Source organism: Bufo bufo, chromosome 11 (assembly GCF_905171765.1).
Source record: "Bufo bufo chromosome 11, aBufBuf1.1, whole genome shotgun sequence".
Classification (NCBI taxonomy): Eukaryota; Metazoa; Chordata; class Amphibia; order Anura; family Bufonidae; genus Bufo; species Bufo bufo.
Genome location: NC_053399.1, coordinates 43,695,537 through 43,714,129, shown reverse-complemented (window position 1 = coordinate 43,714,129; position 18,593 = coordinate 43,695,537). Strand labels below are relative to the sequence as shown.

At 43.6% G+C, this 18,593-nt stretch overlaps 1 protein-coding gene across 3 annotated transcripts in view; it reads left to right on the top strand.

The window, feature by feature from the left end:
- MIPOL1 (mirror-image polydactyly 1) overlaps window positions 1–18,593 on the top strand; it is a 384,033-nt gene that overhangs the window by 275,311 nt on the left and 90,129 nt on the right. For all 3 annotated transcript variants that reach the window (XM_040412311.1, XM_040412310.1, XM_040412313.1), the window contains one exon: window positions 4,689–4,783. In XM_040412311.1, coding sequence (XP_040268245.1) covers window positions 4,689–4,783 — 95 coding nt within the window. The remainder of the gene's footprint in view (window positions 1–4,688; window positions 4,784–18,593) is intronic.

The following is an 18,593-nucleotide window of genomic DNA, read 5'->3' as shown; positions in this document are numbered from 1 at the left end:
CCATGCTGCTTTATTGATCATGTGCACTTTTCAATTATTATTTTTTTTCCATTTCCAGTACTCTTCCATATAAAAATATGCAAAATTGAACAAAAATCGACCATTTTTCTCTGTTTTAAATAAACCCATTTAGAGAGGGACGTGACGCAATCATTGAAAGTTCAGCAAAGTTTAGGCATATATACATAATAGCACTATGGCTAGACAATGCCAAACATACATACAAAGCTCAAATAGAGAAAGGGGATAAATTAAGAGTTATTATCCCGGGATGGTGAGATTACTGCTTACTGGTTGTCGTTTAACCACTTACAGGGAGTGCAGAATTATTAGGCAAGTTGTATTTTTGAGGATTAATTTTATTATTGAACAACAACCATGTTCTCAATGAACCCAAAAAACTCATTAATATCAAAGCTGAATATTTTTGGAAGTAGTTTTTAGTTTGTTTTTAGTTTTAGCTATTTTAGGGGGATATCTGTGTGTGCAGGTGACTATTACTGTGCATAATTATTAGGCAACTTACCAAAAAACAAATATATACCCATTTCAATTATTTATTTTTACTAGTGAAACCAATATAACATCTCAACATTCACAAATATACATTTCTGACATTCAAAAACAAAACAAAAACAAATCAGTGACCAATATACCCACCTTTCTTTGCAAGGACACTCAAAAGCCTGCCATCCATGGATTCTGTCAGTGTTTTGATCTGTTCACCATCAACATTGCGTGCAGCAGCAACCACAGCCTCCCAGACACTGTTCAGAGAGGTGTACTGTTTTCCCTCCTTGTAAATCTCACATTTGATGATGGACCACAGGTTCACAAGGTGAACAAGGAGGCCATGTCATTAGATTTTCTTCTTTTATACCCTTTCTTGCCAGCCACGCTGTGGAGTACTTGGACGCGTGTGATGGAGCATTGTCCTGCATGAAAATCATGTTTTTCTTGAAGGATGCAGACTTCTTCCTGTACCACTGCTTGAAGAAGGTGTCTTCCAGAAACTGGCAGTAGGACTGGGAGTTGAGCTTGACTCCATCCTCAACCCGAAAAGGCCCCACAAGCTCATCTTTGATGATACCAGCCCAAACCAGTACTCCACCTCCACCTTGCTGGCGTCTGAGTCGGACTGGAGCTCTCTGCCCTTTACCAATCCAGCCACGGGCCCATCCATCTGGCCCATCAAGACTCACTCTCATTTCATCAGTCCATAAAACCTTAGAAAAATCAGTCCTGAGATAATTCTTGGCCCAGTCTTGACGTTTCAGCTTGTGTGTCTTGTTCAGTGGTGGTCGTCTTTCAGCCTTTCTTACCTTGGCCATGTCTCTGAGTATTGCACACCTTGTGCTTTTGGGCACTCCAGTGATGTTGCAGCTCTGAAATATGGCCAAACTGGTGGCAAGTGGCATCTTGGCAGCTGCACGCTTGACTTTTCTCAGTTCATGGGCAGTTATTTTGCGCCTTGGTTTTTCCACACGCTTCTTGCGACCCTGTTGACTATTTTGAATGAAACGCTTGATTGTTCGATGATCACGCTTCAGAAGCTTTGCAATTTTAAGAGTGCTGCATCCCTCTGCAAGATATCTCACTATTTTTGACTTTTCTGAGCCTGTCAAGTCCTTCTTTTGACCCATTTTGCCAAAGGAAAGGAAGTTGCCTAATAATTATGCACACCTGATATAGGGTGTTGATGTCATTAGACCACACCCCTTCTCATTACAGAGATGCACATCACCTAATATGCTTAATTGGTAGTAGGCTTTCGAGCCTATACAGCTTGGAGTAAGACAACATGCATAAAGAGGATGATGTGGTCAAAATACTCATTTGCCTAATAATTCTGCACTCCCTGTAGACACTGGGATTCTTTACAGACAGACCTGCCAGCTCTCTGGATATGTTTTTAGTAATTCTGAAGCATCTTTTCTTTACAATCCTATATTGTGCTATTCCTCCGTTGTTCTTCCTGGAAATCTTTGAATAAAATAGCAAGTGTTACCACTCACGTCAGAGAGGCTTGTCCCTGTAGAATTTAAAGCTGTCTAAATAGCGCAGACTGTGTAGGAACACACCCCATTGACAATGACATTCAGATGGTAATGCCCACTTGTCAATTTATTTATTAATTTCCAAGAGGAATAACAGGAGAATGGCACAGCTGTAAATGAATATGTGATATTGCCTGCCCCAATCAGTGGTTGTGAGTGTTTCTTCTGTGTTTTGGGATTTGTACTCCGAAATGGTTACGACTCTGACTGCCACAAGTTCGGATGGTACATGTCCTTTAGATGTTGTATCCTAGACGGTTACTGTTGTCCCTCGAATAATATTGTACAGTTTTCAAACCAGCACCTAGATAGGAATCATTTTTTAATTGCATGTAATTAAAGATTTACAGTCATGTGAAAAAATTAGGACACCCTTTGAAAGCATGTGGTTTTTTGTAACATTTTTAATAAATGGTTATTTCATCTCCGTTTCAACAATACAGAGAGATTAAAGTAATCCAACTAAACAAAGAAAACTGAAGAAAAGTCTTTTCAAGATCTTCTGTAAATGTCATTCTACAAAAATGCCTATTCTAACTGAGGAAAAAGATAGGACACCCTCACATGTATTCCCTCTTGAATTGGCTCAGATCTCACACAGGTATATCACACCAGGTGCACATAATTAGTAGATCGTTACTCTGCATGTTGAATGAGGCTTGCCCTATTTAAACCTCAGACATTTAGTTTGGTGTGCTCCTGACTGTTGAAGTGAGAGTGAGCACCATGGTGAGAGCAAAAGAGCTGTCAGAGGACTTCAGAAAAAAGATTGTAGCAGCCTATGAGTCTGGGAAGGGATTTAAAAAGATCTCAAAAGATTTTGAAATCAGCCATTCCACTGTCCGGAAGATAGTCTACAAGTGGAGGGCTTTCAAAACAACTGCCAACATGCCCAGGACTGGTCGCCCCAGCAAGTTCACCCCAAGAGCAGACCGCAAGATGCTAAAAGAGATATCCAAAAACCCTAAAGTGTCATCTCGAGAACTACAGCAGGCTCTGGCTACTGTTGATGTAGAAGTACATGCCTCTACAATCAGAAAGAGACTGTACAAGTTTAACTTGCATGGGAGGTGTGCAAGGAGGAAACCTTTGCTTTCCAAGAGAAACATCGAGGCCAGACTGACATTTGCCAGCGATAAAGTTGACAAAGACCAGGACTTCTGGAATAATGTTCTTTAGACAGATGAGTCCAAAATTGAATTATTTGGACACAACAGCAGAGGACATGTTTGGCGTAAACCAAACACAGCATTCCAAGAAAAGAACCTCATACCAACTGTGAAGCATGGAGGTGGAAGTGTCATGGTTTGGGGCTGCTTTGCTGCAGCAGGACCTGGTCAGCTCACCATCATAGAATCCACGATGAATTCTACTGTGTATCAGAAGGTGCTTGAAGAACATGTGAGACCATCAGTTAGAAAATTAAAGCTGAAGCGGAACTGGACCATGCAACATGACAATGACCCAAAACATACTAGTAAATCAACCAAAGATTGGCTGAAAAAGAAGAAATGGAGAGTCCTGGAATGGCCAAGTCAAAGTCCAGATTTGAATCCCATTGAGATGCTGTGGGGTGACTTGAAAAGGGCTGTACGTGCAAGAAACCCCTCAAACATCTCACAGCTGAAAAAGTTCTGCATTGAGGAGTGGGGTAAAATTTCCTCAGACCGATGTCGAAGACTGGTAGATGGCTACAAGAACCGTCTCACTGCAGTTATTTCAGCCAAAGGAGGTAACACTCGCTATTAGGGGCAAGGGTGTCCTATCTTTTTCCTCAGTTAGAATAGGCATTTTTGTAGAATGACATTTACAGAAGATCTTGAAAAGACTTTTCTTCAGTTTTCTTTGTTTAGTCGGATTACTTTAATCTCTCTGTATTGTTGAAACGGAGATGAAATAACCATTTATTAAAAATGTTACAAAAAACCACATGCTTTCAAAGGGTGTCCTAATTTTTTCACAAGACTGTATTACCGCTACTGAGTTATTCTATGAAATCTATCTGTATAGCGCCATCTGCTGGTTGCTCTTTTTCTAATTTCTTTGTCCTGCTCACTGAGCTCAGCTCCATCCTTCATCTGCCACCAGCTGCAGCAGAACGGACATGGCGCCTGAGAAAGGACACGCCAACTAAGCTGCCAGCTTGAAGTGAATCTAGCCGAGCAATTGGAGCAATGAATGGGGAGATCTCTGGATCCATGGGAGGTACAGGGCTGTTTCTAGCTTTGTTAGAAAGAGGTTGTCATGGTCTAGATTATGTATGATTTTTTACATTAATCATGGGATAACCCCTTTAAGCTGACCTGAAATATTAGGTAGCTGCTGGCTGAACAGTCGACAGGTATCTCCCTTGACTGCTCGCGTAGAGATGAACGTTTGGCCATGCACGTGTCCTGAATGGGGAGAGGGGAGTAAGCGGCTGCCAATCGGTCATGGCAGTTTATCTTCCTGGCAATAAACGGATCAAGCATGTTGAAGTCCAACTGCCCGATCCTTATCTCCCCTTCCATCAGGAGAGAGTTGGGAAGTCCCTACAATCATCAGATGGTCGGCTGACATGCATCTAATTAGTATGACCAGTTTTGGCCTACAGGCAGTTTGCTCACATTACTGTTTCTTTCTTTCCTCCAGGCTCCAGTGACATTTCTTCAACATAATCAGGACAAGTTAATGGGGGACTATAAAAAGCTGGAAGAAGAGATCCAGACCCTGCATATATATTACAGGTATCTAAGAGATGTACATCTCCATTAAGTTATATGCAGACATACAATTCATAACTTTTCATGAAATGCACAGTATTGAGTAAAGGTGACCAAAGACAAGACCATTCTGACCATAATGTAGAGGACCTAAAACTGCCCGGACACGTCAGGTGAAAGTCATCCAAACCTGTCAGTTTTGGCAGAATAGGCACCCTTATCCATGACGACTGATGTTGAGGGGAAAAATATTGGCTGTGTTGACTTTTGTTACCTGCAGGAGTAACCCCACTGCCAGAGGAGCCTTATTTCCCTGTCGTTTGAGTGATTGTTTGGCTGTCATATGTCTTAAAGGGGTTGCAGAAATTACTTATAAATTTCGCCCATGCCCCTTAATGCTTTAAATTTTAAAAAAAGATGATATACCGACCTCTTTCTCCTGTGCCGTGTCCTTTGCCACCAGTCCGGTCCTCCTCCTGGGTTTGCATACGAGGCTGTAGCTATGATGTGCAGGTATATGGCATTTGACTACTGCAGCCAATCACTGTTCTCAGTGGTCTTGTGCCATCTACCACTGAGGACAGTGATTACGTGCCGTGGACCTGCATATCACCACTGGAGCCTTGCATACAAACAGCGGCTTGAGGACTGGAGTCATTGTATTCCAGGATAACATCCTCTCAAATTCACTCCATTTGTTGACAGAAGTGGTTAAGTGCAATAAACATAAGGAATAATAAACAAAAACAGTAATTAAACAGAAGGTGCAGTGCACACTAGGAGAAGCCCCTGTATGTGAAGCATAAAGTTGGATTCCAGTCCCCCTATAAATCACTGTAAGAATATAAAGGAAGGGAAGGGTGACAATGGGTGTAATGACTAACCAAAACTTAGATTAAAACCATAGATTATAAACATCAGGATAAATTATATGGTAATATATAAAATAAACACAGATACATGGTACGGAGTAAAAAGTAAATAAACATACCTATAGTTGCATTTCTAATGTTTATGTGTGATCCAGAATCTGCGCCTGCTTATCAGTGAAAAGTGCTGTTGTCTGAATATAAAGGATAAATCCTTGAGGAATAGGCTACACGTAAGGAACTACTAACGGCATGGAACTACTAATGCGTGCGCGTACAAAAGATTCCTCATGATGAATAGTCCACACGTGGTGTCCGTGTGGAAAGCTATGCGATCCACGAAGTAGGTTCCGGTCCCAGTGGAAATACCAGTTCCCGGCAACTGTGTAGGGTCACACATGCGCGTGATCGCTGCAGGTCCAGGGGTGGGGTACATATTATGACGTGTGCCTAGACAGTCCCCTATTGGTTGGCCTAAGTATGTGTCAATTGTGGGATGCAAAGTTTATAGTCCGCAGCGCATTACATGGTCCGCGTCCTTGGAGATACTGTTGAGACCATAGTCAAAATGTAATAATATCACAGTTGAGAATTGCTTATGTGCCGATAAAAGTATACAATAAAAAAATCTTCACTGACCTAGAACACATAATTAAGGGTTCAGGATGCATCATTTCAGTCCCTCTTACGTTTTTTGGCCAGAGAAAATACTGCAGCATGCTGCAGTTTTCTCTCCGGACAAAAATCCTGAACACTTGCCGGAATGCATTGAAATGTATTAATGCCAGATCCGGTACTAAGTGTTCCGGAAAACCGGATCCAGTTTCCCCATCTGCGCATTCGCAGACCTTTAAAAATGAGAAAAAAGTAAATTCCGGATCAGTTTTTCCAGATGACAACTGGAAAGACTGATCCGGTATTGCAATGCATTTGTCAGACGGATCCGCATTCCGATCCGTCTCACAAATGCATCTGTTTGCGTCCGGCGATGGAACTGCCTGTCAAAATCCTCTGCCGCAAGTGTGAAAATACCATTAAAGGGGTTCTCCGGGAGTTAAGAAAATGAAAATATTTAAATATTACTTTATTATAAATATATTCCCAAATATCTTTTATATAATGGTTCGTTTTGTCTAGGTTTAATAATGGGGACAAATTAAGAGAAAAAAAGTAGGCTAGGATCGCCGACAACTGAATCCCCAGATACTTCAAGGAAGTAGAAGGCCATTTTAAGGGGGAATTAGCTTAAGGCTTCGAATGCATCACGGGGGGACATTGATATTGAAGGCTTCAGACATTATAATTAATACGCTTTTGACCTTGTGGCGCAAAGATTCTTTGCGCCGCAATCTGCGACTTTTCCCTGCTCATGCCAAGTCTACAAAAGTTGGCGGTGAAAGGGAACAGGCCGGCAGGCCCATCTCATTCATCATTATCTACGCTTGTTTTAGGAATAGAAAATGGTCTAAATCTACGCCAACAAGGGAGCTGGAGTGGATTTAGAAGCAGTAGTGGATCCGCCAAAGTTATGTAGAGGCGGGCATCTCTACATAACTTCAACTGATCCACCGCCAGTGCAGGGGCTTATTAAGACCGGCGTTTTAGACTTAATATATGACCCACTGTGTGTTTCAAGTCTTGTAAGCATCTCAAAAACGGCAGCATAGCAAGTAGTGTCCCTGCCTTCCTCGTGCAATGCCTTCATATTACAGAGGACAGTGAAAATAAACCGTCCACCCACTGGTGCATTCTTTACACGCTCACATTTGTATGCTCTTCTAATGATCCTAGATGACTGCATTCTTGTCATGTTTGCTGGAGTGCTCACATGTGGAGCTGTCAGAGCGGTCTCATTTTTACCCGCTGTACACCTTACTGCTGTTCATGTGTCAATGGCAGAATGGTTGAGTTGTCCTTATTGAACTAAACTTAAAGGGAACCTGTCACCAGTTTTATGGTGTCCTAACTAAGGGCAACATAAATAAGTGACTGATTCTCTTAGCAAAATGTTGGGTCACTTTCTTTAATTGACCCAGTCAATCTGCCAACATCTTGTATTGAAAAGCTCCAGCTGATAATGATGAGTCATGAATATTCATGAGCTCCTGACTCTCCCCGCCCACCTGCTGCTGAATGACAGTTTGTTTCCATATGAATCAGCAGCAGGTGGGCAGGGGAGTGGCTATAGTTGTTAATTAAATAAACGCTGGACTCAATGACATCACGCTGGACTCAAATCAGCTCATTAGCATGCGGCATGTGGCATCTTTGTGTGTATATTATGAGGTAACCATCTGTCACACCAGTAAGTGAATACATCTAAGGCACTTTTTAGTAGTTAATAATTGTATATAATTAGTTAGATTATAATCAAAAAACAACATGACAGGTTCCCTTTAAAGGGGTTCTGCAGTTTGTTTAACCACCTCCGGACCGCCTAACGCAGATTCGCGTTCCGGAGGTGGCAGCGCTGCGCACAGTCACGCATATACGCGTCATCTCGCGAGACGCGAGATTTCGCTCCAAGCCGGCCCGCGCATGCGCATCGCGGGCCGGCAAAAGTTAAAGAACAAGTTAGTCACCAGCCTGCCAGCAACGATCATTGGCTGGCAGGCTGGCGATTTTTAAAAAATCCAATCACAAGCCATATAACAGATCATATTAGTAAATATGATCTGTTATATGGCTTCTCTGCTCCTGTGCTGGTCCTTTTCGTCGGTTGGATCCAGCACAGGAGCAGACTGAACTGTGAGTAGCACCAACACTACACCTTAGCCCCAGATCACCCCCCTGCACCCCAATTAACCCTTTGATCACCCCTTTGATCGCCCCTGTCAATCACCAGTGAAAGGAAAAAAAGTGATCAGTGTAAACTGTCACTTTTTTTTTTTCACTAGTATTGGCTGTTAGGTTTTAGGGATAGTTTAGGCCCCTTGGTTAGGTAGTTAGCGTCAGTTAGCGCCCACCCCACCGCACCGCAGTCACTTTTATTCGCTGAATAGCGTATCGCTAATCAGCATTTGTACTTTTATAGTATCTGTAAGTGATCAAAACTGATCACGGTCAGATCTATAATAGTATTAGTGTCACTTTAGTTCGCCCTCCACCCAAAACGCAGTGTTTGCCCGATCAGGCCTGATCGGTCGCCCACACGTGCGTTCACCCACGCCCGCCCCACCGCAGTGACAAAAAATATATATTTTTTGATCACTGCACATTCATTTTACACGCACTGCGGCGATAAAAAAATCAGTTTTGATATTTTTTATCAACCGCAGCGGCCTCCGGTACTTCGCTAGCCTCCCCTTTGTAAGACAGGTTTGCTTTTTTTCTTGGGTAGTCTCAGGGAATACCCCTAAATTTAGTAGTCCAAAATGTCAAACAGGGGGTATTCTTCTGAAGAGGCCTACAGGATTCTGACCCAGTCGGATGAGGAGTGGGAACCCTCATCTGATGAATCTAGCGGGTCAGAATATGAACCTGTGGAAAGCAGTGGCTCTCTGACCCAAAGTTCGGACGAGGAGGTGGAGGTCCCTGGCAGCACCAGGCGTACCCGGCCCCATGTCGCTAGACCACAGGTTATGCAGGATCCGCTTCAAGAGCAGCAGAGTGGGGCTGTCGCTGCCGGATCACGTGGTGAGGCATACACCAGCAGCGCAGCCCTCCCTGGACCTAGTACCAGCACTGCCGTACAACATGGTGACGTGGCGAGCACCAGAAGGGCAGTTGAAGCTGGTACGGTGGCACGTGCACTAGTTACCCCGTCGCAGCCACCGCAAAGACAGGCCCGTAGAGCCCCTAGAATCCCTGAGGTGCTGGCAAACCCTGATTGGCAGTCACCAACTTCAGCCGCACCTGTAGTTCCCCCTTTCACCGCCCAGTCTGGAGTTCGGGTTGAGACGGCTCAAATCGGTTCGGCCCTGGGATTTTTTGAGCTGTTCTTGACTGCGGAGCTCTTGGACTTAGTCGTGGCAGAGACCAACCAGTATGCCACACAATTTATATCCGCCAACCCGGGAAGCTTTTATGCCCAGCCTTTCCGGTGGAAACCAGTCCAAGTTTCCGAAATTAAAATTTTTTTGGGCCTTCTCCTCAACATGGGCCTGACAAAAAAGCATGAATTGCGGTCATATTGGTCAACGCACCCGATTCATCACATGCCCATGTTCTCTGCTGCTATGTCCAGGGCACGATTTGAGGCCATCCTCCGTTTCCTGCATTTTAGCGACAACACCACCTCCCGTCCCAGAGGCCACCCAGCTTTTGACCGGCTCCACAAAATTCGGCCCCTCATAGACCATTTCAACCAGAAATTTGCAGATTTGTATACCCCCGAGCAAAACATCTGCGTAGACGAGTCCCTAATACATTTTACCGGGCGCCTTGGCTTCAAACAGTACATCCCAAGCAAGCGTGCCCGGTATGGGGTCAAATTGTATAAGCTCTGTGAAAGGGCCACAGGCTATACCCACAAATTTCGTGTCTATGAGGGAAAAGATCAGACCCTGGAGCCGGTCGGTTGCCCTGACTACCTGGGGAGCAGTGGGAAGACAGTCTGGGACTTGGTGTCACCCTTATTCGGCAAGGGGTACCATCTTTATGTGGACAATTTTTACACAAGTGTGGCCCTCTTTAGGCATTTGTTTCTAGAACGGATTTGCGCCTGTGGCACCGCGCGAACTAGTCGCGTGGGCTTCCCCCAACGGCTTGTAACCACCCGTCTTGCAAGGGGGCAGAGGGCTGCCTTGTGTAACGAAGAACTGCTCGCGGTGAAATGGAGAGACAAGCGTGACGTTTACATGCTCTCCTCCATTCACGCAGACACGACAATCCAAATTGAGCGAGCAACCCGTGTCATTGAAAAGCCCCTCTGTGTCCACGACTATAATGCGCTCATGGGAGGGGTGGACTTCAATGACCAGATGTTGTCTCCGTATTTAGTTTCCCGCAGAACCAGACGCTGGTATAAGAAGGTGTCTGTATATTTAATTCAATTGGCGCTGTACAATAGTTTTGTTCTCTACAGTAAGGCTGGGAGAACACGATCTTTCCTCAAATTCCAGGAAGAGATCATCGAGAACCTCCTTTACCCAGGAGGTTCCGTGGCCCCATCCCCCAGTGTAGTTAGCCGTCTACACGAGCGACATTTCCCCAGTGTCGTTCCTGGTACCTCAACCCAACCGTCACCCCGAAAAAGATGTTGTGTCTGTAGCAGGAGTGGAATAAGGCGTGACACCCGCTATTTCTGTCCTGACTGTGCTGACCACCCTGCCCTATGCTATGGAGAGTGTTTCCGGAAGTACCACACACAGGTACACCTAGCATAGGGATTGCATCTCACAGGACAGGCACACAGGGCTATTAGGGCCCTTTTACTCTCAGCTGCTGCAAACCTCTCCTTTCACCTGGGATAAAGTGCATAACGTACTTCGCCACATCTTTGGGCGATTTGCGCTTTGCACATTGTCCCATGGGGAAGGAGAGGTTTGTTCTATAAAGGTAAAAAAAACTAAACAAAAAAAAAATTACCGGTAAGTAAAAAAGTTGAAAAAGTTTAAAAAAGTTAATATGTTCTGTTCTAAAGTTAATAAAGTTATTGCTTTGCGGCCTGGTTTTTTCTTTTTTGTTTTGTTTTTTTTACCTTCCAGGTGGACCAACCGATCGACCAGCTGCAGCACTGATGTGCATTCGGACAGAAGCATTGTGCTGCTGTCAGATTACACGCAAGTCGGTGTATGCGGCGCTGCAAGACGAGATTTCTCCTCTGCAGTAAAAGATATGTTTGCCGAGGCATATGAGCTGAGGAGGTGGCGGTGTTCATATACTTTGGCAAACACTTTGTATATATAAAAAAAAAAATCCCGGCAATGATTTATTCATCCACATCGATTGATGTGAATGGAGAAATCTGGTTTGCCAGGGCATACGAGCTGAAGTGGGTATGGATGTTGGGCGGAGCTCCTATGTCCTGGCAGACGCCTTTCCCCTCCTTTTTCTTTTTTTGGCAGAGATTTTTTCATCCACATTGATCGATGCGAATGAAGAAATCTGTGCCGTTCATTTTTTTCTTTCAGCCCAGAGGCTGAACGGAAAAAAAAAATCTCATTACCCGTATGCTCAATATAAGGAGAATAGCAGAAACTCCTAATGCTGGGCATACATGTAATGATTGCGGAGACCCTCAAATGCCAGGGCAGTACAAACACCCCACAAATAACACCATTTTGGAAAGAAGACACCCCAAGGTATTTGCTGAGGGGCATATTGAGTCCATGAAAGATTGAAATTTTTGTCCCAAGTTAGCGGAAAGGGAGACTTTGTGAGAACAAAATCCAAAAAATCAATTTCCGCTAACTTGTGCCAAAAATTTTTTTTTTCAATGAACTCGCCATGCCCCTCATTGAATACCTTGGGGTGTCTTCTTTCCAAAATGGGGTCACATGTGGGGTATTTATACTGCCCTGGCATTTTAGGGGCCCCAAAGCGTGAGAAGAAGTCTGGTATCCAAATGTCTAAAAATGCCCTCCTAAAAGGAATTTGGGCCCCTTTGCCCACCTAGGCTGCAAAAAAGTGTCACACATGTGGTATCTCCGTATTCAGCAGAAGTTGGGGAATATGTTTTGGGGTGTCATTTTACATATACCCATGCTGGGTGAGATAAATATCTTGGTCAAATGCCAACTTTGTATAAAAAAAATGGGAAAAGTTGTCTTTTGCCAAGATATTTCTCTCACCCAGCATGGGTATATGTAAAATGACACCCCAAAACACATTCCTTACCTTCTCCTGAGTACGGAGATACCAGATGTGTGACACTTTTTTGCAGCCTAGCTGGGCAAAGGGGCCCACATTCCAAAGAGCACCTTTCAGATTTCACAGGTCATTTACCTACTTACCAGACATTAGGGCCCCTGGAAAATGCCAGGGCAGTATAACTGCCCCACAAGTGACCCCATTTTGGAAAGAAGACACCCCAAGGTATTCCGTGAGGGGCATGGCAAGTTCCTAGAATTTTTTATTTTTTGTCACAAGTTAGTGGAAAATGATGATTTTTTTTTTTTTTTTTTTTTTTCATACAAAGTCTCCTATTCCACTAACTTGTGACAAAAAAAAAAAATTTCCATGAACTCACTATGCCCATCAGCGAATACCTTGGGGTCTCTTCTTTCCAAAATGGGGTCACTTGTGGGGTAGTTATACTGCCCTGGCATTCTAGGGGCCCAAATGTGTGGTAAGGAGTTTGAAATCAAATTCAGTAAAAAATGACCTGTGAAATCCAAAAGGTGCTCTTTGGAATATGGGCCCCTTTGCCCACCTAGGCTGCAAAAAAGTGTCACACATCTGGTATCTCCGTACTCAGGAGAAGGTGGGGAATGTGTTTTGGGGTGTCATTTTATATATACCCATGCTGGGTGAGAGAAATATCTTGGCAAAAGACAACTTTTCCCATTTTTTTATACAAAGTTGTCATTTGACCAAGATATTTATCTCACCCAGCATGGGTATATGTAAAAAGACACCCCAAAACACATTCCTCAACTTCTCCTGAGTACGGCAATACCACATGTGTGACACTTTTTTGCAGCCTAGGTGGGCAAAGGGGCCCATATTCCAAAGAGCACCTTTCGGATTTCACTCGTCATTTTTTACTGAATTTGATTTCAAACTCCTTACCACACATTTGGGCCCCTAGAATGCCAGGGCAGTATAACTACCCCACAAGTGACCCCATTTTGGAAAGAAGAGACCCCAAGGTATTCGCTGATGGGCATAGTGAGTTCATGGAAGTTTTTATTTTTTGTCACAAGTTAGTGGAATATGAGACTTTGTATGAAAAAAAAAAAAAAAAAAATCATCATTTTCCACTAACTTGTGACAAAAAATAAAAAATTCTAGGAACTCGCCATGCCCCTCACGGAATAGCTTGGGGTGTCTTCTTTCCAAAATGGGGTCACTTGTGGGGTAGTTATACTGCCCTGGCATTCTAGGGGCCCAAATGTGTGGTAAGGAGTTTGAAATCAAATTCTGTTAAAAATGACGAGTGAAATCCGAAAGGTGCTCTTTGGAATATGGGCCCCTTTGCCCACCTAGGCTGCAAAAAAGTGTCACACATCTGGTATCTCCGTACTCAGGAGAAGGTGGGGAATGTGTTTTGGGGTGTCATTTTACATATACCCATGCTGGGTGAGAGAAATATCTTGGCAAAAGACAACTTTTCCCATTTTTTTATACAAAGTTGTCATTTGACCAAGATATTTATCTCACCCAGCATGGGTATATGTAAAAAGACACCCCAAAACACATTCCTCAACTTCTCCTGAGTACGGGGATACCAGATGTGTGACACTTTTTTGCAGCCTAGGTGGGCAAAGGGGCCCATATTCCAAAGAGCACCTTTCGGATTTCACTCGTCATTTTTTACAGAATTTGATTTCAAACTCCTTACCACACATTTGGGCCCCTAGAATGCCAGGGCAGTATAACTACCCCACAAGTGACCCCATTTTGGAAAGAAGAGACCCCAAGGTATTCGCTGATGGGCATAGTGAGTTCATGGAAGTTTTTATTTTTTGTCACAAGTTAGTGGAATATGAGACTTTGTATGAAAAAAAAAAAAAAAAAAAAAAATCATAATTTTCCACTAACTTGTGACAAAAAATAAAAAATTCTAGGAACTCGCCATGCCCCTCACGGAATAGCTTGGGGTGTCTTCTTTCCAAAATGGGGTCACTTGTGGGGTAGTTATACTGCCCTGGCATTCTAGGGGCCCAAATGTGTGGTAAGGAGTTAGAAATCAAATTCTGTAAAAAATGATGAGTGAAATCCGAAAGGTGCTCTTTGGAATATGGGCCCCTTTGCCCACCTAGGCTGCAAAAAAGTGTCACACATCTGGTATCTCCGTACTCAGGAGAAGGTGGGGAATGTGTTTTGGGGTGTCATTTTATATATACCCATGCTGGGTGAGAGAAATATCTTGGCAAAAGACAACTTTTCCCATTTTTTTATACAAAGTTGTCATTTGACCAAGATATTTATCTCACCCAGCATGGGTATATGTAAAAAGACACCCCAAAACACATTCCTCAACTTCTCCTGAGTACGGGGATACCAGATGTGTGACACTTTTTTGCAGCCTAGGTGGGCAAAGGGGCCCATATTCCAAAGAGCACCTTTCGGATTTCACTCGTCATTTTTTACTGAATTTGATTTCAAACTCTTTACCACACATTTGGGCCCCTAGAATGCCAGGGCAGTATAACTACCCCACAAGTGACCCCATTTTGGAAAAAAGAGACCCCAAGGTATTCGCTGATGGGCATAGTGAGTTCATAGAACTTTTTATTTTTTGTCACAAGTTAGTGGAATATGAGACTTTGTAAGAAAAAAAAAAAAAAAAAAAAAATCATCATTTTCCGCTAACTTGTGACAAAAAATAAAAAGTTCTATGAACTCACTATGCCCATCAGCGAATACCTTAGGGTGTGTACTTTCAGAAATGGGGTCATTTGTGGGGTGTTTGTACTGTCTGGGCATTGTAGAACCTCAGGAAACATGACAGGTGCTCAGAAAGTCAGAGCTGCTTCAAAAAGCGGAAATTCACATTTTTGTACCATAGTTTGTAAACGCTATAACTTTTACCCAAACCATTTTTTTTTTACCCAAACATTTTTTTTTATCAAAGACATGTAGAACTATAAATTTAGAGCAAAATTTCTATATGGATGTCGTTTTTTTTTGCAAAATTTTACAACTGAAAGTGAAAAATGTCATTTTTTTGCAAAAAAATCGTTAAATTTCGATTAATAACAAAAAAAGTAAAAATGTCAGCAGCAATGAAATACCACCAAATGAAAGCTCTATCAGTGAGAAGAAAAGGAGGTAAAATTCATTTGGGTGGTAAGTTGCATGACCGAGCAATAAATGGTGAAAGTAGTGTAGGTCAGAAGTGTAAAAAGTGGCCTGGTCTTTCAGGGTGTTTAAGCACTGGGGGCTGAGGTGGTTAAACTGATGATCTATCCTTTATTTTCATATAAGTGATCATGTGGGTCTCAACAAACATGGTATGTCATTGTGATCAGAGGAGTCTGTTTGTTGAGACTCACATGATCACTTATATGAAAATTACAGCATAAAGTGGTTTTTCAATTTCATAATTTTCTGTTGTGAGTTACTCATCAGATTCTTACATATGGGGGTCAGATAGGCCCGCAGATCCTTAAACACACACACACAGAGGGTTAATGACAACTGATATAGGGAGAAATTTATTTAGCTCTGAACTGGCAATTTCTACAATGACATGAAAATCTACGATTTAATTGAGGCACATTTTGTTACTTTATTTCTGTTGCTTATGTAGCACCAGCATAGTCTGTGGCACCGTACAGGGTTTCTGATCTCACACATCATTCCTGTCCCTAATAGAACTTCGAATCTAAAATTCCTGTGTCAAACACACACACAAACTCACATGCACTAGCACCAATCCCAAACATTAATAGATAAAATATACTTAAAAGAAAATATAAGAGGGTTATAACTAAGATAACACGGTGATACTAAGGTACTACCTAATAAGATAAAACACATTGGTACCCTGCCAGCTATTTCCGTGACCATACCACAAATGAGGTCTCTGGACTAATCTTGGGGCCAGCAACAAATAGGTAACAACATGTAGTTAGTATAGGAAAAGACAAAATATACCAACCAAAGGAGAGAATCAGACATCTCAACCTATGTTTTGAACCCAAAGCTTTGGGTGTGAAACGTTTGTTGAGTGCCAGGAATAAGTAGAGAGGGAGATCCAATCATGACAGCAGCTCTCTGTTCTGGCTAAGGGCTGATACACACGACCATGATCGGCCCGGGAAACACGGCTCCCCTGACCTCTCTGTTCTGGCTAAGGGCTGATACACACGACCATGATCGGCCCGGGAAACACGGCTCCCCTGACCTCTCTCTTCTGGCTAAGGGCTGATACACACGACCATGATCGGCCCGGGAAACACGGCTCCCCTGACCTCTCTCTTCTGGCTAAGGGCTGATACACACGACCATGATTGGCCCGGGAAACACGGCTCCCCTGACCTCTCTCTTCTGGCTAAGGGCTGATACACACGACCATGATCGGCCCGGGAAACACGGCTCCCCTGACCTCTCTCTTCTGGCTAAGGGCTGATACACACGACCATGATCGGCCCGGGAAACACGGCTCCCCTGACTTCTCTCTTCTGGCTAAGGGCTGATACACACGACCATGATCGGCCCGGGAAACACGGCTCCCCTGACCTCTCTCTTCTGGCTAAGGGCTGATACACACGACCATGATCGGCCCGGGAAACACGGCTCCCCTGACCTCTCTGTTCTGGCTAAGGGCTGATAGACACGACCATGATCGGCCCGGGAAACACGGCTCCCCTGACCTCTCTCTTCTGGCTAAGGGCTGATACACACGACCATGATTGGCCCGGGAAACACGGCTCCCCTGACCTCTCTCTTCTGGCTAAGGGCTGATACACACGACCATGATCGGCCCGGGAAACACGGCTCCCCTGACCTCTCTCTTCTGGCTAAGGGCTGATACACACGACCATGATCGGCCCGGGAAACACGGCTCCCCTGACCTCTCTCTTCTGGCTAAGGGCTGATACACACGACCATGATCGGCCTGGGAAACACGGCTCCCCTGACCTCTCTGTTCTGGCTAAGGGCTGATACACACGACCATGATCGGCCCGGGAAACACGGCTCCCCTGACCTCTCTCTTCTGGCTAAGGGCCAAATGCGGACCAAAACAACGGTCGTGTGCATGAGGCCTAAGGCTCTGTTCACACCTTACGGTTCAGTATATTTATGGGGGGCAGTGACTGCTGTTCTGATGTTAGAAAAAAGAAAATGGCTGCACACCATTATACATACAAACAATAGAGCTAAGAAATGGGGGTCATTCTAAATAAAAGTGGTATCATACCTACTATAAATGAGTCAATGGAAGCTCTTTGCGCACATATTTGATCAAACGTGTGTCGGGGCCATCTACCAGGCGTCAAGGTGGCTTCCGCAGATGGGTCCCTAACACTAGTATACTAGTGGGTTCCCAACACCTTGACGCCTGGTAGATGGGCCCGACACACGTTTGATCAAATATGTGCGCAATGAGCTTCCATTGACTCATTTATAGTAGGTATTGTACCACTTTTATTTAGAATGACCCCCATTTCTTAGCTCTGTTGTTTGTATGTATAATGGTGTGCAGCCATTTTCTTTTTTATAATCATGTTTGCTTCATGGATATGCACCTGTGATTCTGAAGGTTCTAGTCTAAATTTTCTTGCTGTTCTGACGTTGCCTGTGATGGCTGCTGAGGATAAATGTAACGTTAAAGAATTAAAAGAACAATGTTAAAAAAAAAGAAGAGAGAATGGGCGTTCATCCAAATTTAGAAACCACCGCATGTGGCAGACGGGTCATAAGGAGTTCAGCTAGCTGCACCTATGGTAAGAATCAGGCAGGACTGCTCAATAGTCTTTTTTATTACTCATAACCCGGGAACGAGTATATATCTTTTTTCTATAACGCTAACCTGACATTCTGGTTTATCCTGTTGATGGATTTATCCCTATCACCAGGTGCAGTTCCATTTCCTCTACATGCAGTTAGTGTTACTGTGGTTTCTTTATCTAATATATAGTGTTAATGCGACATTGGAATGGTTTCGATACAAATTTTTTTTCTTTGTGTAGTGGTATGGAAGCTTTTGTATACGTAACACAAAGGTAGGAAGGAGCCAAGTACAAGGCGTCCATAGAAGACAGTGACAGGTTGCAGCCTGTCCACATTGTACCCAACAGCTTTTCCCAGGGGTGGTGTGAACTGTCATTCCCCACAAGCAATGAAAGGTGTAAACGGCCCTTTTACACAGAACGATGATTGGGAACGAGGATTGTTTGAATGTTTATCGC